This window comes from Erpetoichthys calabaricus, chromosome 9, assembly GCF_900747795.2.
Source record: "Erpetoichthys calabaricus chromosome 9, fErpCal1.3, whole genome shotgun sequence".
NCBI lineage: Eukaryota > Metazoa > Chordata > Cladistia > Polypteriformes > Polypteridae > Erpetoichthys > Erpetoichthys calabaricus.
In genome coordinates this window covers 109,307,208-109,329,680 of record NC_041402.2, presented here as the reverse complement: position 1 = coordinate 109,329,680, position 22,473 = coordinate 109,307,208, and the positions used below count along the sequence as shown (strand labels likewise).

General features: G+C 37.9%; 1 protein-coding gene across 1 annotated transcript in view; it reads left to right on the top strand.

The window, feature by feature from the left end:
- tdrd12 (tudor domain containing 12) overlaps positions 1–22,473 on the top strand; it is a 725,767-nt gene that overhangs the window by 529,362 nt on the left and 173,932 nt on the right. The window contains exon 20 of the mRNA XM_051932225.1: positions 1,755–1,836. Coding sequence (XP_051788185.1) covers positions 1,755–1,836 — 82 coding nt within the window. The remainder of the gene's footprint in view (positions 1–1,754; positions 1,837–22,473) is intronic.

Below are 22,473 nucleotides of genomic sequence, written 5' to 3'. Positions count from 1 at the left end.
TTTTTCTTATACCGCAACACCAGTTTAAATGGCCTAAACAACGTTCAGAACGTGGTGCAGTGGGAAACTGTTTAAGGGGGGACCTTTTTCACTGCTACACCGCTAAACACGCATGCAATGGAGTACATGCATTAGTGGAGGTATTGAGCGGTGAAAATGGACGGAGAACATTCCGAAACTGAAGCTGCGTCAGACGATAAAGTTGAACATGATGACACAGAAGAACTTTTGCAGAAAAAAGCCATATGTGTTGTCTGGAGATACTTTGGTTTTAAAAGGTCGGATGTGGACCAAACAACTATTTACTGCAAATGCTGTTGGCTAAAGTTGTCGCCGGAGGTGGCAAAACAAGCAATTTGCTGCACCACCTTAGCCGCAAACATGCTTTGGATTACCATGAATGTATGGAACTGAGATTGCCAACCTCCACGTCCTCGGAAAAAAAAGCTAGAGGACACTCAAGTCAGATGTCACTTGTAGACACGTTTGCTAGAGGTACTGTCTGCGACAAAAAAAGCAAGCGGTGGATCAAGATAACCAATGCCATTACAATCCATATAGCTAACGTGTCAGTGGACTGAGATTGTTAGCATTAACAGAAAGTGTAGTTGGTTAACAAAAAATATTTATTTATTTCTTTTCTTAAGACATGTTCAGTGTAATACAACTTTTGACAAACACCTCTGGATATTTTACTAAGTCTAAATGCCTCTTTAGATGGTTAAAAATATGTTGCCAAAATTTTAGTTTAAGTTGTTTGCAAAATGTGTTCAATAAAAAGGTTCTATATTTTGACTGCAACTGTCATGCAATGTGATTCCTTCTCTTTATTAGTGCCACCCCCTTGAAAACTATCACTTTATGGGACCATGCAAACCTGTATTAATACTTGTGTGCATATTAAAATGTTTTTTTGTACAATGTACAATTCTCATGACAGTGGAATAGGTTATTCTTAGCCAGTCTACTGCAGTAATTCCAGTAGAAAATGTGGTTAACATCCTCTCATGCATGGGGAAAAAAATACGGTCAAATACCGTGAAACCAGTATAATTTGAAAAATACCGTGATATAGAATTTTGGTCATGCCGCCCAGCACTAGGTCCTGATGATTTTTTTTGATTTCAACCTATTTAATCTAAGCAGTAATTCTCCCTCTACAATTTTGAAATTGCTCAGTACCTCCTCAGTAGTCGCTTTTACTCCTGGAAGGTTATCTACTCTCTCACATGTGAAGAAATGAGAAAAGATCATTTAGATAATCTGCTATTTCATTGTCTATATATTTTAATTCTGATGCACTGATTCACCTGTTTTCTTGCTGTAATGATTTCTCGCACTGCCACCTGGTGGAATCCTCCAGGTTTACTTAAAGTGTACAAGTATACTCGGAACACTGCTTGTTGTAGCAGCAGCATCCTCAAGTGCACGTATTGCATAGTGTTAAGTGCATCCCCAGCCTAAACTTGTGAGGGTCTGCTGTAACTGAATAATATTTCACTTAGTACTTGTTGACATATGCTTTGTTTGCATGTTAGCCTAAGTATTGGGGGGGGGGGGGGGGGGGCACATATATCCCTAGATACCTTTAAACACCATCCATTTATCTTGTCTTTTTTAATTTGGTTCTAGGCGAGAATCACAGTGAGATGTTTTCTTGGCCTGGTATTCTAATAACACAGATTCTGTAAGCATTTAACATTAAAGTCATATTTTGTAGGTGAAATTTCTGTTTGTCCTTAACTCTCTTTCAGGAACTGGCAAATTTGTCCAGAACGACATGCACTATTTCCAAGACTAGATGCGCCATTGTACCCTCAAAGCAAGACTGTATCAGTAAGTATTCTAAAAAGTAAAATAATCTATTGAAATAATGTATTCTAGTGCCTTTTTTCTTTAAATGAAATTAACTGTTCATTGTCTCTGTATAAACAAAATATGTTTCAATGACGTTTGAATTTAGTCCTAGATGTTAGCTTTATAAAATCACTACCTATTTTGTGTATTTTTAGTCAACTGTTAAATGCAGAGACCTTTAAAGTTTAAATTATTTTAAATGCTGTTTGCAATGTTATGCATTTTTGTTATGCTTTCCCTTGATCCACATATGGTCCAAGTTTACTTTCATAGTGGTATGTCTAATATGATGTACAAAAACTTAATAAAAGGAAAGGAAGGTTTTTTCAACCAAACATCTTTTGAATATTAAAATAGAACAATCAAGTAATTAAATTTTATATAAAAATCTTAAAGAATAAGTTTTGGAGTTTTAAGTGTGAAATTATTTTTTCATGTTCCTGGCCTGGATTAATTTACAGTGAATAAGTTTCTTAAGTGAATCATTTTTTTATTAACTAAAAAATGAAAACAAAAATACTATGCCTGTTCTTGTGGTTTAAAATGGGTTTTGTGAGGCATCGGTACAAATATTAAAAAAAAAAAAAAAAAGACAAATGTTTTTAGTGTTAGGTGGCTCAAAAACAGCATTGGAAACTTAGGGCTCACAGGTACAGGCACACCAGTGACTGTTAAGGTGAGTTAAGTCTGGTGTCCCTTTGGTCAAAGTAGAGTTATCTGGTGTTTAGCTTACCATAAACGTGATTCTGAGGTTACTCCAAGCTGAAACCACAACAGGGTTTAAATACGCAAGATTCATTTCTAACATTTTTGTGTTTTGATTTGATTTTTATTTTAAATGACCCTTCCATATGTATTTTGTTAGGACATCTATGTACTTTGACATAATTGAATTCCAAGTGTGGAAAAATGCCATAGACAACTGTCTATGTATTGTCACACTCAAGGTCTTTCTAATACGCACCCACAAACACATACATATATACAAACATACATACGTACATATATATATATTGTAAGACACGGCCGGTGGCTCAGCCCTGCTGGGAAGCCACAGGAATGATAGAATGGGGGAAGGCAGCAACTTTTGGAGTGTAGTGGTGCCCCGGATTCCCACAGGGCATCCTGAGACTTGGAGTATCTCAGCCCTGTTGGGTGCTGTAGAAGGGACCAGGAAAGTCACGCTTCCCTTATAGCCCGGAAGTACTAGGAAGTCACGAGGACAGACGTCCCAAAGTACTACTGGGCTGATTAAAGAACTCGATTTCTCCATCTGACCCGGAAGTGCTGTCAAGTTACATGAAAGGAATACAGTGATCCCTCGCTATATCGCGCTTCGCCTTTCGCGGATTTTATATGTAAGCATATTTAAATATATTTCGCGGATTTTTTGCTGGTTCGCGGATTTCTGTGGACAATGGGTCTTTTAATTTCTGGTACATGCTTCCTCAGTTGGTTTGCCCAGTTGATTTCATACAAGGGACGCTATTGGCAGATGGCTGAGAAGCTACCCAGCTTACTTTTATCTTTCTCTCTCTCTCTCTCTCTTGCGCTGACTTTTTCTGATCCTGACCTAGGGGGATTGAGCAGGGGGGCTGTTCGCACACCTAGACGATACGGACGCTTGTCTAAAAATGCTGAAAGATTATCTTCACGTTGGCTACCTTCTGTGCAGCTGCTTCGTGAAGTGACATGCTGCACGGTGCTTCGCATACTTAAAAGCACGAAGGGCACGTATTGATTTTTTTATCTGTCTCTCTCTCTCTCTGCTCCTGACGGAGGGGGTGTGAGCTGCCGCCTTCAACAGCTTTGTGCCGCAGTGCTTCGCATACTTAAAAACCAAACAGCCCTATTGATTTGTTTGCTCCTTTGAAGAGGAAGATATGTTTGCATTCTTTTAATTGTGAGACTGAACTGTCATCTCTGTCTTGTCATGGAGCACAGTTTAAACTTTTGAAAAAGAGACAAATGTTTGTTTGCAGTGTTTGAATAACGTTCCTGTCTCTCTACAACCTCCTGTGTTTCTGCGCAAATCTGTCACCCAAGCATGACAATATAAAAATAACCATATAAACATATGGTTTCTACTTCGCGGATTTTCTTATTTCGCGGGTGGCTCTGGAACGCAACCCCCGCGATGGAGGAGGGATTACTGTAACAGAAACACGTCCGGGTCAAGGACTATATATAGTACTGCTGAGAACCCAGCAAGCGAGCCAGAGTCGAGTGGAGGAGGGAAGGGGAAGGGGGAGGCGAGCGAGGCACTGCCTGCCATATTTAAAGGTAAAGAGGAACATGACTGAATGATCCGCCGATAAATTGAAACAGGCGGAATGCAGTCGGCCAGTGGCTGCATCCTGGAACTCCAAGACCCAAGAACTCACACAAGACCCGATGGCGCATGCACACAAAATTGGCATGTTTGCTGGCTCACAGCCAAGAGGTGGGGCTGATGATTGTCCAAGCCCATCTCCGGCCGATGGAGATAATGATTTTGATGTGCAAGAGCTGGAAATGTTACACCAGCCCGTACAAGCATTTCTGCAGATTATCTCCAATATAAAGAAGATAATTGAGGAGCTGGGAACAACGTCCGAGGCACCTTTGAAATTTGTGGAAAAACTGGATTTTATATATGTGTATAATGTGTGTGTTCTAATATGCTTAGTTGTACTGTAAATCTGAAAATGTGTTATAAGAAATAAATATATTTAGAAATATATTTACTAAAAGATCATTTTAATTCGGAGAAGTTGTTTATTTCAGGTGTGTTCAAAATCTAACACGTTTATGGGACTAAGAAGAAAATTATGCTTGTAATCATGACCATTTAGAAATTGTGCAATAGTCCAGTTCATGCATGCTGTTTTATTTCCTTTTTTTATTTTACTTAAGCTGTTTTCACTAAGAGAGTACATCAGGGTGTTGAAAAAATTGGTAGTGGTAGTGCATTTACAGCAAAACATGAATTTTTAAGCTGTCTTTAACACTAGAATTACCAGAGTCTACGAAAAAACTCGTAGATCCGGCCCACCTTAAAACCGTTCTCACCTCTCTTTTGTCTTCTAAATGTGCCGATTAAGAGGAGCAGCGAGCAGCAGGCTATTCCATCCCCCACCGCCGCAGAACGCTCACTAAGTTCTCTCAGCTCATGCCTTATTTGATTATCTGGGAGTGACTGAACTGCTGGAGTTTTAAATTAGAAATAATAGATCGCTATTTGGAATACATGCATTTCATGCGTGTTCCGTTTCTACAGTAATCTGTGTAAACACATTGCTAAAACAGAAACTTTTTCATATTTTAGTAATAAATGTTACAAAATGTAGGCATAAACTATAGAATCTGCGAAGCCTGAAGCCCAAACATCAAATAAACACTTTTACAAAAGGTTCAAGGATGATACAGCAGCTTCCGTGGCTTAACGCTACGGTTTGCTGACTTGGAGCACCGCTGCCTTACTGTGCCACAGAGACGCGAGTTCGATTCCCAGCTTTGAAGTGTTTTTTTTTTCTCAAACGTACATTGAATTTATAAATTGGTATGCACTGTAAATCGTTAACTTTAAAATGTCAATCGCGGTTATTTCTGTTGATTAATTCATGCTTTTTTACTTTGAGTCAGAACAGGAGCTTTTTCTGCTTATTCAGCTTCTGATCTGACTCAAACAGCGCCAGTATAACTTCACACCCGATCTGACGCTGTTCGTTTTCAAATAATATTGCATTACTTCGACGATGTTTTCTGATTGGTACTATTCGCGTCATAAAATGATTTCTTCAAAACGTCACATATATTTGTCTCTTTCTTTTTTTAAAATGTGCGTTGTAGCACTCAGCAACTGGCCACCTGCGTGTTCTTGCGCACACTAAATAAGACAGCAATCATCAGATTCAAATGTTAACAGTTATATAGCACAGAATGGAAATCAGCAGTTCTTAGCATTCCACCACGCAAGCTGTCATATCAACCGCCTACTGTAACTTGCTTTCTTTTTTCTTCGGTTATAGTCTTGAATAAAAGTGCACTTGTTTTGTTATACTTTTACATCAACATATGTTCCTGTGTTTGAGCTACATGGGCATGCTCAAAAAATACACGTATAATGCCACAAAAAGTGGCAAGCATTGGTACGACAATGCAGTCACAAGTACACTGCAGAGCTTTAGCGCGTCTTTATGTGAAAACAGCATCAGATGGGGAGTGTCTGATGATTGCATATAGCGCTGAAGTTACTGCTCTTTACTATGCTTTCCTCTGCATGTCCTGGAGTACAAAAGAAACACCATACAGCAACACGTGGGGTCTGGCAATATTGGGGGAAAAAAAACACGCAGTCGTATGTATCGTGAGACACTGCAGAACTATAGCGCATTGTAGTGGATGCCACATGTGCTTTATTCCAGGGGCAGTTTGCTGCCTCTTTGGGTGCCTTTCAGGAAAGAAGAATACTGTAAATATACCTTTAAGGGGGAGGTCATAACTCGGTCAGGGCGGTTAAAAACTGGAAAAGAAGGGGAGAAAGAGAGACATCTTGTGGTGGAGCAAAGAGAAGAGACGAGGTAGCGCCAAGAAAAAATATCTGCTGGAACAAGTTCTTTTTTTTGAAGGCTCAGCGACACAAGGGAGACGCGTCTCTGAAGACGGACCATTTTTTTTTTCTTCCTTTGATTTCGCTGGAATACTTGGACTGGTAGGATTGAACTTTTTTGTTACCGGCTCAACGGCCGGCGTATTCCCGTATGGTTTCTCTTTGCCCTGCACAATAAGGACAGTAATTCCGTTTGGTTGAACTGGTTTCTATGATTTATGAACATTGTGCGTTTAAACCAGAAAGGAGGGGGGTTTGATTGTTATGTATTTGTTTGTTTCTTTCTTTTCATGTAAGATAATATATGTGTTATTCTTTTGCTTCTTCTTTGTGTTGTAATATGATTTGTTGTTAATGATAAGCTGGGACTGGTGGTGGGGAAATCAATAAAAGGATGAGCGTTGGTCACGTTGCCCGATAGATTTTATATATTGAACTGCTTTACATTAGCACTTTTCTAATCGTGCTTATCCCGGGGTTTAGTTGTTTCTCCCAGGGCAGCGGTACAGCGTCTTTATGTGAAAACAGCAGTGTCAGGTGGGGGGCGGTAGGGATGGATCCTGAACGCGACTGAGACAATGAAAAGTGAATTTTAAAAAAATAAAGTTAACCTTTACAAATATCATAAATTACACCGGCTGTTACAGACTGAAATCAAATGTATCTTTTTATTCTAAAATAGTGAAAATAAGAACACTTCTCAAGAGGGAGTTGTGCAGGATCGAACTCATGACCTTCTGATTCCCAGGCAACGACTGATACTGTTGCGCCTCGGAAGCAGTGATAGTTAATTCCTGTCAATGTCTCACACTAAGGCGGGTTTTTTTTGGCGGTGGCTTTTTTTTTGTACCTTTTGTGAAAGTGTTTCTTTGATATTTGGACTTCAGGCTTCATACATTATATAGTTTATGCCTACATTTTGTCATTTGCTACTAGAATATATAAAACGTTTCTGTTTTAACAATGTGTTTACACAGATTACTGTAGAAATGCAAAACATATGAAATTCGTGTGTTTCAAATAACAATCTATTATTTCTACTCTAAAACTCCACTTCACTCCCAGCTGGGAAAAGCTCGTTTACGTTCTAAGTCGTTGGGGGGATGGAATAGCCGGCTGCTGGCAGCTTGTCTTTATCAGTACATTTAGATGACAAAAGACGCTGGCGGAGAGGTGAGAAAGGTTTTAAGAAGCGATTTAAGGTGGGCTGGATCTACGAGTTTTTTCGTAGGCTCTGGTAATTCTAGTGTTAATGAATGTATTGCTACAAGAACAGAGCTATTTCATACTTCAGAATGTTTTTTTAATCTTTTATTGAATTTATTAAAAACATATAACATTCTATACATTCAAGTCAGAACTTAACAAAACTAAATTCAAAGGACAATTGTTTGTCCTTCTCCACTATACGCCCATCTGGGAGTACACCAAACACAGCTGTTAATGGGTTAGAAGTGATTGTGACATCTAGGCTGTCTGATAGGCATTTAAAAAGTTTTGTCCACAAAGATGTTATGTTTTGGACATTTACCGAGTTGTGGCCTGGTGAAGCTGGAGCTTGATTGCAACGTTTTCAGGTTGGATCTTACCCTGGAAACATTTTGGACAATTTAAAGCGAAATGGATGTGCTCGATAAAAGATTCTGAGTTGCACATATGGAGCTAGAGTGAGGCCTTCTGAATTTGTGGGTTTTTCGAATTCTAAATAAACGATGTTATTATTGAGTTGAATTTCTTAATGATAATGTGTATTTGTGATGTTTTGAAATAGACACAGATGCTTAGGGAGTATATTCATGTTGCCAATGTTAATTCTCCCTGCTTAAGTAAAATGGAGGGCAGACCATGCATGCACGTCTTGTTAAATTTTGTCCATACAAACAGCAAAATTTTGTTGAAAATGAGCTTTATATTTACTTTTGATGTTGACCCCCAGGTATTTAAACTGATCTGCAGTGATAAAAGGGAAGCTGTCCAATCTAGTGTTAGTTGCTATAGAATTTACTGGAAAAAGCACACTTCAAATTAATTTTGAGTCCAGATATCTTTTGAAATTTTGCTAGTACATTTAAGGCTGTAGGCACAGAATTTTGTGGGTCTGATACATATATAGTACCATATCATCTGCATATAATGATATTTTCTGCTCATGACCTCCTCTGAAAATCCCCTTTATCTCTGAATGATTTCAAAAGTGAACAGCCAATGGCTTAATTGCGATTGCAAATAGCAGTGGTGAAAAGGGGCATCCTTGTCTAGTACTGCGTTCTAGTTTGAAGTAGTCTGAAATGATGTTAGTACAAACTGAAGCTTCTGGACTAGTATACAGTAGTTTGATTAATACACATATGTTCTGGCCAAACCCAAATTTATGCGAAGTGGTGAACAAGTAATCCCATTCTACCATATCAAATGCTTTTTCTGCATCCAAAGATATGATCTCCGGAGTGTTAGACTTTATGGGTGAATATATTACATTAAATAGGTGTCGAAGATTGAAAGCCAAATGTCTACATTTAATAAATCCGGTTTGGTCTTTCTCAATCCTTCTAGCTGGGGCTTTAGAGAGTATCTTAACATCATTATTCAGAAGCAAGATTGGTCTGTATGATGCACATTGTAATAAGTCCGTATTTTTCTTAGGAAAAACAGTAATTAATGTTTGGCGAAAAGTTTGAGGTAGAAATTTTTTGTCTCTGGCTTCTTTAAATGTTGCTAATAAGAGGGTAGCTAACTTAACTGAATATCTATACTAATAAAAGGCAAAGCCCTCACTGACTGACTGACTCATCACTAATTCTCCAACTTCCCGTGTAGGTAGAAGGCTGAAATTTGGCAGTCTCATTCCTTACAGTTTACTTACAAAAGTTAGGCAGGTTTCATTTCGAAATTCTACGCATAATGGTCATAACTGGAACCTGTTTGACTGACTCACTCATCACTAATTCTCCAACTTCCCGTGTAGGTAGAAGGCTGAAATTTGGCAGGCTCATTCCTTACAGCTTACTTACAAAAGTTAGGCAGGTTTCATTTCGAAATTCTACGCGTAATGGTCATAACTGGGACCTGTTTTTTGTCCATATACTCTAATGGAGGAGGCGGAGTCACGTATTGCATCATCACGTATTACGCCTCCTACGTAATCACGTGAACTGAAAACGAGGAAGAGATTTACAGCACAAGTCAAACGCGGGAACAAAGGTAAATAACGTTAATTGTTGACTGTCTTTTAATACTGTGTAATTGTTGAGTGTCTTTTAATACTGTGTAAGCATACATATTAACATGTGCAATTAAACGTGTGCATTTACGGGTTGATTTCTCAGGCTTAAAAACTCGCCTTTTATTAAAAAGGTAAATGCAAACTCTTTTCATTCTGAAGGGCACAAACCACGTTAGATTTCAGCCGTTAAACGCGCAAAAATTTCAGTACACCAGATAAATAAGCGCAACATATTATCAGTTGTATTGTATGCTTACAATGCATATAGAAATGTGTTAATCGTTAACTAATATTATGGGATGGTGTTTTTCGACTCGTGCCTTTATTTAAACGATTTCATGTCTTGGTGGGTTTGCGTAGCTTATTGTCAATGTCTTTACACCTCTTTTTAAGACTTAATTAAAATTTAAAAGCAATACTTCACCGCTGCGAAGCCCCTCTAGCGCTGACATCCGAGGTTCGATTACCGTAAGCGAATGCAGTGAGTGTGTACGCCTGATGAACCAAGAATAAGGGGGAAAGACGTGTTGCGTACTCTTTGCATTATTTGACAGTAAACTGTTTTCATCCATTCTATGATCTGCTTCTCACAACTGAAGGCACCGTGGCTGATGTTACCTGACTTGCTGGCCAACCATAAGCGTTACCTGGTAGGTAACCACTCACTCACTTCACTCCCTTACGGGAATCGAACCTCGGACGTCAGCGCTAGAGGCGAAGCCCCTAAAATTGCGCCACGGCGTGTGGTTCGTTTATTTGACAGCATGTAGATCGGGGTAATTACATTCACGGCATTCATAGTCTGATTCACAATCTGATTGTATGGGTGGTTACCTACCAGGTAACGCTTATGGTTAGCCAGCAAGTCAGCTCGAAGTGATCACTCGAGTGAAGGCAGCTTCACAAAAAAACAAATCCTTAACAAACTGTTATTGGTATATTTTCCCTCAATTTTAAAAGGTTTTCTTTTCTTCTTAATAAAAATTTAAAAGCAGTACTTCGCCGGTGCGAAGCGCGGGGATTTGAGCGACTGACGCATACAGACATATTCATGAGTGCAGGTACTTCAGAAAGAAAGCACCGTGTAAACCTAAACTTTAAATTAAGTTCATAGACCTACAAAAGGTTGCCATTGATTTATGGCAAGATTGCTTTTCTCATGTACAACTATACGTTGCATTCTTAACAGTAAGCTTGCACAGCTTGGTCATATTACAACCTGAGTGCTGAACTGACAACGTCGTATACAAACAGAACTATAACAATTGTAATAAACAAACCAAAAAAAAAAGCGAAGAACCTTTGGATTTAATAAAAAGGCTCCTTCCTTGGTGAAGCAAGGAAAAAGGAAGACTTTATATGGCGTTCGTTTATAAAACAGAGGAAAAGCTGTGTTAAGGCTGCTTCACAAAAAAACAGATCCTTAACAAATTGCTATTGGGATATTTTCCCTCAATTTAAAAAGCTTTTCTTCTTAATAAAAATTTAAAAGCAGTACTTTGCGGGGATTTAGATATCTATACATATTAATAAAAGGCAAAGCCCTCACTGACTGACTGACTGACTCATCACTAATTCTCGAACTTCCCGTGTAGGTGGAAGGCTGAAATTTGGCAGGCTCATTCCTTACAGCTTACTTACAAAAGTTAGGCAGGTTTCATTTCGAAATTCTACGCGTAATGGTCATAACTGGAACATATTTTTTGTCCATATACTCTAATGGAGGAGGCGGAGTCACGTATCGCGTCATCACGCCTCCTACGTAATCACGTGAACTAAAAACAAGGAAGAGATTTACAGCACAAGTCAAACGCGGGAACGAAGGTAAATGACGTTAATTTTTGACTGTCTTTTAATACTGTGTAAGCATACATATTAACACATGTGCAATTAAACGTGTGCATTTACGGGGTGATTTCTCAGGCTTAAAAGCTCGCCTTTTAGTAAAAAGGTAAATGGAAAACTATTTTCAATCATTCTATGATCTGCTTCGCACAACTGAAGTCACCGTGGCTGATGTTACGTCACTTGCTGTCCAACCATAAGCGTTACCTGGTAGGTAACCGGACACTCACTTCACTCCCTTACGGGAATCGAACCTCTGAGGTTTTCTTTTGTTCTTAATTAAAATTTAAAAGCAATACTTCACCGCTGCTAAGCCCCTCTAGCGCTGACGTCCGAGGTTCGATTACCGTAAGCAAGTGCAGTGAGTGTGTAATTACATTCACGGCATTCGTAGTCTGATTCACAATCTTATTGTATGGGTGGTTACCTACCAGGTAACGCTTATACTTGGCCACCAAGTCAGGTCGAAGTGATCACTCGAGTAAAGGCAGCTTCACAAAAAAACAGATCCTTAACAAACTGTTATTAGTATATTTTCCCTCAATTTAAAAACGTTTTATTTTCTTCTTAATAAAAATTTAAAAGTGGTACTTCGCCGGTGCGAAGCACGTAGATATGACCGACTGACACATACAGACATATTCATGAGTGCAGGTACTTCGGAAAGAAAGCACCGTGTAAACCTAAATTTTAAATTAAGTTCATAGACCTACAAAAGGTTGCCATTCATTTGAGGCAAGATTGCTTTTCTTCTGTACAACTATACGTTGCATTCTCAAGAGTGTGTTTGCACGGCTTGAGATATATATATATATATATATATGTATGTCTATATATAAATATGTAAGCTTTTAAGTACTGCCTTACTTCTCTTTAAGAAAGGAAGATGTAATGATACTTGATTTAAACGATTCCATGTCTTCCTGGGTTTGCGTAGCTTATTGTCAATATCTTTACACCTGTTTTTAACACTTATTTACTGAAATGGGCTTTCACGAAAAAAGTTAGGGCTTTGCTACAGGATACACCCTCCACAAGTTAAGCAAGTAAAAATAAAATATATATTTCTGTTTTATTTAAACCTTTTAAGTTCGTATGCAAAGCCCCATTTGGCTGTTTAATTTTTTTTTTCTTTCTTCAGTAATATTTAAAATCCTTAAAGAAAAAGAATATATCCATTTTACTTTTTTTGTATCTCTTTAGTAATATTTTAATGTAAAAGGATAACCAGTATTTAAACCTTTTATGTTACTTTATACATTTATTTTACACAATGTTGAAAAATTAATACAAAAGCTACATATTTTGGCAGCTGCTGCTTTCATTTTCAATCAAATGAAAAAAGCTCTCCAAGAGACAACGTCAATGAAGAAGAAACAGTTTGCACTATCTAAAAATCAGAAACCCTCATTTATAAAAGTTTGCTGCAGATGACTTAGCTTATTGTCAAGATCTTTACACGTTTTTTTAAGACTTATTGACTGAAACGGGCTTTCACGAAAAAAGTTAGGGCTTTGTTACAGGATACACCCTCCACAAGTTAAGCAAGTAAAAATAAAATATATATTTCTGTTTTATTTAAACCTTTTAAGTTCGTATGCATAGCCCCATTTGGCTGTTTAATTTTTTTTTTCTTTCTTCAGTAATATTTAATCTCCTTAAAGAAAAAGAACATATCCATTTTACTTTTTTTGTATCTCTTTAGTAACATTTTAGTGTAAAAGAATAACCAGTATTTAAACCTTTTATGTTACTTTATACATTTATTTTACACAATGTTGAAAAATTAATAAGAAAGCTACATATTTTGGCAGCTGCTGCTTTCATTTTCAATGAAATGAAAAAAGTTCTCCAAGAGAAAACGTCAATGAAGAAGAAACAGTTTGCACTATCTAAAAATGAGAAACCCTCATTTATAAAAGTTTGCTGCAGATGACTTAACTGAAAATAAATGAATAGTTCCTATGTGTATAATACATATTTATCTATTTTACTTATGCCTTTATTCCACCAACTTACAACATCTGAGGTACAATTTGTTACATTACTTTTGTTTTTTGCAGCACAGGCAGGTGAAGTGACTTCCTCAGGGTCACACAGTGGTGTCAGTACCAGGATTTGAACTGACAAGCTCCGGGTTTACTGAAATATTACTGAACAAAGAAAAAAAAACGAAAACGGGCAAATACGGCTATGCATACAGATGTCCATCCGTCCATTATCCAACCTGCTATATCCTAAATACAGGAGCCAATAAGTATATATATATATATACTGTATATATATATATATATATATATATATATATATATATATACTGTATATATATATACTAGGGGGCTCTGCCCCCTGCTCGCTTCGCTCGCCAACCCCTGGTGTTGGGAATGACAAAGAGCGTGATGTGTGAATGAGATATAGAATAGTGTGACGGTGTAGATGATGCAAATAGAAAGCAAACAATAAAGTGTGTGGCACAGTGTAAAGGTTTATTTGAAAATTTCTTTGTACACGCCGTTTAAGTGTAAAAGGTAATTCCAGCTCAGAACTTGTAAGGTCATTTAAGATGGTTATTGTTGTGATCAGAGTCAAGTTTGTCAGAGCTTAGAAAGAGTTGTGTCTCTCCAGGAAGTAATGGAATGACTTGGGTATTAATGTTTTCCACATTAATATTTTTTGGACATAATATAGTGCGTTGTGTTAAAAGGGGCATTTGGTCTAATGAGATTGCTGTTCCAAATGTTTCTGTAACTAAGTCGTCGCAGATAAAGGCTTGAGGAATTGTAATAATATGTGGCTGAAGTCTATCTGTATTGGTGAGTGTACCATCTCTCAGTTGTAATAAGCAATTGTTATGATCTGGTTCTGGACATCGTATCTTTTTTACTAACTGTATCTTTTGAAAGCAATGCCACTTGTCTGCGTATTTTAAGGTGCACTGAACAATAGCTGAGTGCATGGCATCTGGAAGAATAGCTAATCACTGTCTAAAATCTCCTCCTCATAAAAGTACCTTTCCTCCAAATCGAATATTATTATTCATAAACGTTTGTAGAAGTTTATGAATGGTGTTGAGTAAGTGACTTCATGCCATTGAACATTCATCAATAAACAACATTTTTTCAAGACGGATGTCACGTGCAGTGCCACCGTTAATGTTCATAGTGGATACCGATTTGTAGGATCTAATGTAGTTGATAAAGATTTCACTTTCAGGTACATCGTCAGTTATAAGCTTCTGTAGATATTCAGTATATGAATGTAAAGAAGGCAGTGTAATTTGACCCTTTTGACAACAACGTGTAAATGTATAACTTGTATTGCCAGTTGTTTCTTCAGGGAAGTGAACTGAATGACAATGATTGCAAATGACATTCATTAATCCGAATGAATTTTCCTGGTGTATGTTTTCCTTGTGCCGTTTGAGAGGCGCGTCGTTGTATGTCCAGTATTTGGGACGTGTTGTTTTGGAGCTGTAATCGATTTGCCTGTGCTGTGTGAGAAGCCCGTTGTAGCCTTCGCTGCCATTAACGTATGTCTGAGACGGGAGGTGTTTCGTTTTGAATCCGTGCCTGTTGCGATGCAGCACTTTGATTGATAGTTTGCGTAATGTGGATCTAGGATGTAGATTTGTGCATATTTGTGTTGTTGATTTGTTTCAGGGTGCACTGTTCCAATGCGATGCACTATCTGTGCACATATGCGAAAGCAGTATGGGCCATTGCCTTTTGGTGGCCTGATATTTACTCCGGTATATGCAAAAGCAAATGAACTATTGTAGGATCTAATGCAGTTCATAAAGTTTTTACTTTTAGGTACATCGTTAGTTAGAAGCTTTAGTTGAGCTTTGCGTTTTTGGAGTCGAGACATTTTTTCATTTAGAAATATTGATAAGTAATAAGGAGTATTGCACTCACTGTTAATATGGAGCCTTTTCTGCGGTTGAACGGTTAATAGTGCCTTATTGTAATGAGATCCACCTATGCTGCATAGCCGTCTATTTTGTTGTTTCTTTCGTGTTCGTGTGTTTGTTCCTGTTATCCTTTCCTTTTCGTTTTGTACCCGTGACCGTGTATTCATGACTTGTTTCTTTCTCAGCATGCGAAATATGGATAAGTAATAAAGAGGATCGCAGTCACTGTTAATATGTTTCCTTTTCTGCAGTTGAACGGTTAATAGTGCTTTATTGTAAGGAGATCCACCAATGCTGACACCTATGCTGTCTAGTGTGAAGGTGTTGATGTTCACTTTAGAATATGTGGCTTTGGGTGTCACTTCTTATGGATGTGTTGGAGGGGGGGGGGTTGAGGATTGTTGTCGCGCGAGCGTCTTCTTTCTGTTTGTGTTCCTGTGTCTTGTTGAATCCCCCTCTTTGTGTGTGTCCCGTCCCTTGCTTGTAGGGTCTGTGGGGTGGTTTTGTGTTCTTTTTTTTGTGTTCCATGGGCTTGTTGAATCCCCCTCTTGGTGTGTGTCCCGTCCGGTGCCTGTAGGGGGGGGGGGGGGGGTGCCTTGCTGTTGTGCGCGATCCTCTTTTTTTTTCTTTTTTTTTTTTTTTTTTGAGTCTAGTTTCGTGTGCAATGTGTTTCGTGCTTTGCTTGCGTTTGAATACTTTTTTTATGTGCCTTTTCCTTTTTTCGGTGCTCTTTGCGCCTCATTTCTCCATTTTTCCTGTGCTCACTCCTTTTTTCTGTGGTCTTGTCCGCCTCTCGCGGCCCCTCATCCGCCTCTCTCGCCCTCTTTTGTCCGCCTTTCTCGGCTCCTCAGCCGACTCTCGCGGACTCTTTTTGCGCCTGCGCAGTACGTCTTTTTGCAGCTACGGCCCATTACCGGATGTGCCTGCGTCCATCATCCGGTTTAGCATTCTCGGTTAGTAATATGGATATATATATACTGTATATATACATATGTGAATGTATGTATGTATATATGAATGTCTATATATATATATATATATATATATATGTAGATATGTAAATTTGTATATGTATATACAGTGGTGTGAAAAACTATTTGCCCCCTTCCTGATTTCTTATTCTTTTGCATGTTTGTCACACAAAATGTTTCTGATCGTCAAACACATTTAACCATTAGTCAAATATAACACAAGTAAACACAAAATGCAGTTTGTAAATGGTGGTTTTTATTATTTAGGGAGAAAAAAAAATCCAAACCTACATGGCCCTGTGTGAAAAAGTAATTGCCCCCTGAACCTAATAACTGGTTGGGCCACCCTTAGCAGCAATAACTGCAATCAAGCGTTTGCGATAACTTGCAATGAGTCTTTTACAGCGCTCTGGAGGAATTTTGGCCCACTCATCTTTGCAAAATTGTTGTAATTCAGCTTTATTTGAGGGTTTTCTAGCATGAACCGCCTTTTTAAGGTCATGCCATAGCATCTCAATTGGATTCAGGTCAGGACTTTGACTAGGCCACTCCAAAGTCTTCATTTTGTTTTTCTTCAGCCATTCAGAGGTGGATTTGCTGGTGTGTTTTGGGTCATTGTCCTGTTGCAGCACCCAAGATCGCTTCAGCTTGAGTTGACGAACAGATGGCCGGACATTCTCCTTCAGGATTTTTTGGTAGACAGTAGAATTCATGGTTCCATCTATCACAGCAAGCCTTCCAGGTCCTGAAGCAGCAAAACAACCCGAGACCATCACACTACCACCACCATATTTTACTGTTGGTATGATGTTCTTTTTCTGAAATGCTGTGTTCCTTTTACGCCAGTTGTAACGGGACATTTGCCTTCCAAAAAGTTCAACTTTTGTCTCATCAGTCCACAAGGTATTTTCCCAAAAGTCTTGGCAATCATTGAGATGTTTCTTAGCAAAATTGAGACGAGCCCTAATGTTCTTTTTGCTTAACAGTGGTTTGCGTCTTGGAAATCTGCCATGCAGGCCGTTTTTGCCCAGTCTCTTTCTTATGGTGGAGTCGTGAACACTGACCTTAATTGAGGCAAGTGAGGCCTGCAGTTCTTTAGACGTTGTCCTGGGGTCTTTTGTGACCTCTCGGATGAGTCGTCTCTGCGCTCTTGGGGTAATTTTGGTCGGCCGGCCACTCCTGGGAAGGTTCACCACTGTTCCATGTTTTTGCCATTTGTGGATAATGGCTCTCACTGTGGTTCGCTGGAGTCCCAAAGCTTTAGAAATGGCTTTATAACCTTTACCAGACTGATAGATCTCAATTACTTCTGTTCTCATTTGTTCCTGAATTTCTTTGGATCTTGGCATGATGTCTAGCTTTTGAGGTGCTTTTGGTTTACTTCTCTGTGTCAGGCAGCTCCTATTTAAGTGATTTCTTGATTGAAACAGGTGTGGCAGTAATCAGGCCTGGGGGTGGCTACGGAAATTGAACTCAGGTGTGATACACCACAGTTAGGTTATTTTTTAACAAGGGGGCAATTACTCTTTCACACGGGGTCATGTAGGTTTGGATTTTTTTTCTCCCTAAATAATAAAAACCATCATTTAAAAACTGCATTTTGTGTTTACTTGTGTTATATTTGACTAATGGTTAAATGTGTTTGATGATCAGAAACATTTTGTGTGACAAACATGCAAAAGAATAAGAAATCAGGAAGGGGGCAAATGGTTTTTCACACCACTGTATATGTTTATGTGGATGTGTATATGTGTATATACGTATGTATATGTAGATATGTGTATATGTAGATATGTATATATATATATATATGTATATGTATATATATATTTATGTGTGTGTATATTATATATATAAAAGACAGCAACACTCATAACAATGACAACACAATTACATTGACAATCATGTTACGTTATTTTTAAAATGTTTCCTTTTTTTTTTTCATAACCTCTTTAACACACTACTTCTCCGCTGCGAAGCGCAGGTATTTTGCTATATAGATATATATATATATTTATGTATATATAGATATATAAATATATATATATATATATATATATATATATATATATATATATATATATATATATATGTAAGCTTATAAGTACTGCCTTACTTCTCTTTAAGAAAGGAAGATGTAATGATACTTGATTTAAACGATTCCATGTCTTGGTGGGTTTGCGTAGCTTATTGTCAATATCTTTACACCTGTTTTTAAGACTTATTGACTGAAACGGGCTTTCACAAAAAAAGTTAGGGCTTTGCTACAGGATACACCCTCCACAAGTTAAGCAAGTAAAAATAAAAGTGTATATTTCTGTTTTATTTAAACCTTTTAAGTTTGTATGCATAGCCCCATTTGGCTGTTTTAGTTTTTTTTTTCTTTCTTCAGTAATATTAAATCTCCTTAAAGAAAAAGAACATATGCATTTTACTTTTTTTGTATCTCTTTAGTAATATTTTAGTGTAAAAGGATAACCAGTATTTAAACATTTTATGTTACTTTATAAAGTTATTTTACACAATGTTGAAAAATTAATAAGAAAGCTACATATTTTGGCACCTGCTGCTTTAATTTTCAATGAAATGAAAAAAGCTCGCCAAGAGAAAACCTCAATGAAGAAGAAACAGTTTGCACTATCTAAAAATCAGAAACCCTCATTTATAAAAGTTTGCTGCAGATGACTTAACTGAAAATAAATGAATAGTTCCTATGTGTGTAATACATATTTATCTATTTTACTTATGCCTTTATTCCATCAACTTACAACATCTGAGGTACAATTTGTTACATTACTTTTGTTTTTTGCAGCACAGGCAGGTGAAGTGACTTCCTCAGGGTCACACAGTGGTGTCAGTACCAGGATTTGAACTGACAAGCTCCGGGTTTGCTGAAATATTACTGAAGAAAGAAAAAAAACGAAAACGGGGAAATAGGGCTATGCATACAAATGTCCATCCATCCATTATCCAACCCGCTATATCCTAAATACAGGAGCCAATAAATAGATATGTATATATACAGTATATATATATATATATATATATATATATATATATATATATATATATATATATATATATATATATATGTGAATGTATGTATGTATGTATATATGTATGTCTATATTTATATGTATATATATATGTAGATATGTAAATTTGTATATATATATATGTATATGTGGATGTGTATATGTATATACAGTAATCCCTCCTCCATCGTGGGGGTTGCGTTCCAGAGCCACCCGTGAAATAAGAAAATCCGCGAAGTAGAAACCATATGTTTATATGGTTATTTTTATATTGTCATGCTTGGGTCACAGATTTGCGCAGAAACACAGGAGGTTGTAGAGAGACAGGAACGTTATTCAAACACTGCAAACAAACATTTGTCTCTTTTTCAAAAGTTTAAACAGTGCTTCATGACAAGACAGAGATGACAGTTCCGTCTCACTATTAAAAGAATGCAAACATATCTTCCTCTTCAAAGGAGTGCGCGTCAGGAGCAAAGCCTGTCAGAAAGAGATAGGAAAGCAAACAAATCAATTGGGCTGTTTGGCTTTTAAGTATGCGAAGCACCGCGGCACAAAGATGTTGAAGGCGGCAGCTCACACCCCCTCCGTCAGGAGCAGAGAAAGAGAGAGAGACAGAGTTTGTTTTTCAATCAAAAATCAATACGTGCCCTTCGAGCTTTTAAGTATGCGAAGCACCGTGCAGCATGTCGCTTCAGGAAGCAGCTGCACAGAAGTTAGCAACGTGAAGATAATCTTTCAGCATTTTTAGACTAGCATCCGTATAGTCTAGGTGTGCGAACAGTCCCCCTGCTCAATCCCCCTACGTCAGGATCAGAGAAAGTCAGCGCAAGAGAGAGAGAGAGAAAAGTAAGGTGGGTAGCTTCTCAGCCATCTGCCAATAGCGTCCCTTGTATGAAATCAACTGGGCAAACCAACTGAGGAAGCATGTACCAGAAATTAAAAGACCTATCGTCCGCAGAAATCCGCGAACCACCAAAAAATCCTCGATATATATTTAAATATGCTTACATATAAAATCCGCGATGGAGTGAAGCCGCAAAAGGCGAAGCGCAATATAGCGAGGGATTACTGTATATGTATATGTCGATATGTATATATATGTTTATGTATATATATATGTTTACATAACCTCTTTGACACACTACTTCTCCGCTGCGAAGCGCGGGTATTTTGCTAGTTTTTTATAAAATTCAGCAGGGTAGCCATCAGGACCTGGTGCTTTCCCACTCTGAAGTGAGTTTATTGCGTCTAGTAATTCTGATAGTGTCAGAGGTTTATCTCATTCTTCTGCACTTAGAGTATCTAGCTGTGGTATCTGTAATGTATCAAAAATGCTTTAGATTGTGTCTTGTGTTCTTTAAACTGAGTAGAATATAAAGACTCTAAATGTGTGCATTATATTTTCATGGCAAGTAATTCTATCTCCATCTTTGTTGGTGATTACTGATGCTGCATTGTGAACTTCTGTTGTGGCAGAAACACGCCGCTCAAAGAAGGCATATGGAGTTTCAGGAAGGCATAATCAAGTTTTATTGCATGATGCATACACGGACCCAAATCAAGTGAAATGAGCGATTAGCAAATTCAGCGAGCTTAAATTTATTACAATTCTTATCACTAATGCAAAATGCTCTCCTCCTCCTGGCTCTTCCCATCATTACCTAGTGTCCGTCACTTGACCAAAACTGCCATCATTACTTCATACCCTGTACAGGTGTCCAAAACTTATTTATCAATCGATTCCGATCATAAGTTGGAATCAGGCGGACCCACACATAAAATAATAGGCTAGAGGTTGGGGCAGCTGTGCCCCTAAAACAATAACACTGTTTCTCATAAGCTGCATTTTCCTTTACTTGTCATCACCTGTCCAGGCAAGCAGACAGGGAGGCAAAGGCCCAGATGCTGCAAATGAAAGTGAACAGCCTATTTGGTTTTCTCTCATGGCCAAAGCCTCAGTGGCTGCATTTCTTAAAACAATGGCCCATTAGCCCCCTAACAGTACACAATGTCCTTGAATGAAGTTTTTAAACTTAGCAGCTGCAAAGAGAAACATAATAAAATAGACAACCGTGGGTTTTTTATGGTTTAACCCTTACTATGTTAATGTACATCAGAATATTTAATACTTGTTCTCATACACGCTTTATGATTCTCTTTAGATATATACAAATTATCAACTTTAAGAATATTCTTTTCTACATTTCCCCCTTTTTGGGGTTCATTAGAACCCTAAATAATTTACAATCCAGAAGGTGAGAAGGGGAGCCAGTTTTCAGTCTTCTTCTAGGTCTTCAATCCAAGCCCATCATCAGTCTTCATAACCCCTGGTTCACTGTTCTCCCCTCACAGAGACACAGATGCCGAACACCTCCCACGTTTTATGCACTAGAGAGGAGTAAAACACCCCTGGCCGGCCAAATTGAAGGAGGCACTATATCTGTCAGTAGTCTAGGCATACAGTAATGTAAAAGTATAATAAGTAGAGGTTATATAGCACAATAGAATAAATTCAATAATATAGATATTATAAAATACAAGATTACATAGAAAAACAATAGTATACAGTCTTGGCCGAAATTATCGGCACCCATGGAATTTTCCTAGAAAATGCACTATTTCTCCCAGAAAATTATTGCAATTACAAATGTTTTTGTTTATACATGTTTATTTCCTTTATGTGCATTGGAACAACACAAAAAAACGGAGAAAAAAAAACAAATCTGACATCATGTCACACAGAACTCCAAAAATGGGCCGGACAAAATTATTGGCACCCTTTCAAAATTGTGGGTAAATCGTTTTATTTCAAGCATATGATGCTTGTTTGAACTCACCTGTGGCAAGAAACAGGTGCTAGCAATATAGCAATCACACATGAAGCCAGTTAAAATGGAGAAAAGTTGACTCAACCTTTCTGTTGTGTGTCTGAGTGTGCCACACTAAGCATGGTGAACAGAAAGAAGAGCAGAGAATTGTCTGAGGACTTGAGGACAAAAAATGTGGAAAAATATCAACAATCTCAAGGCTACAAGTCC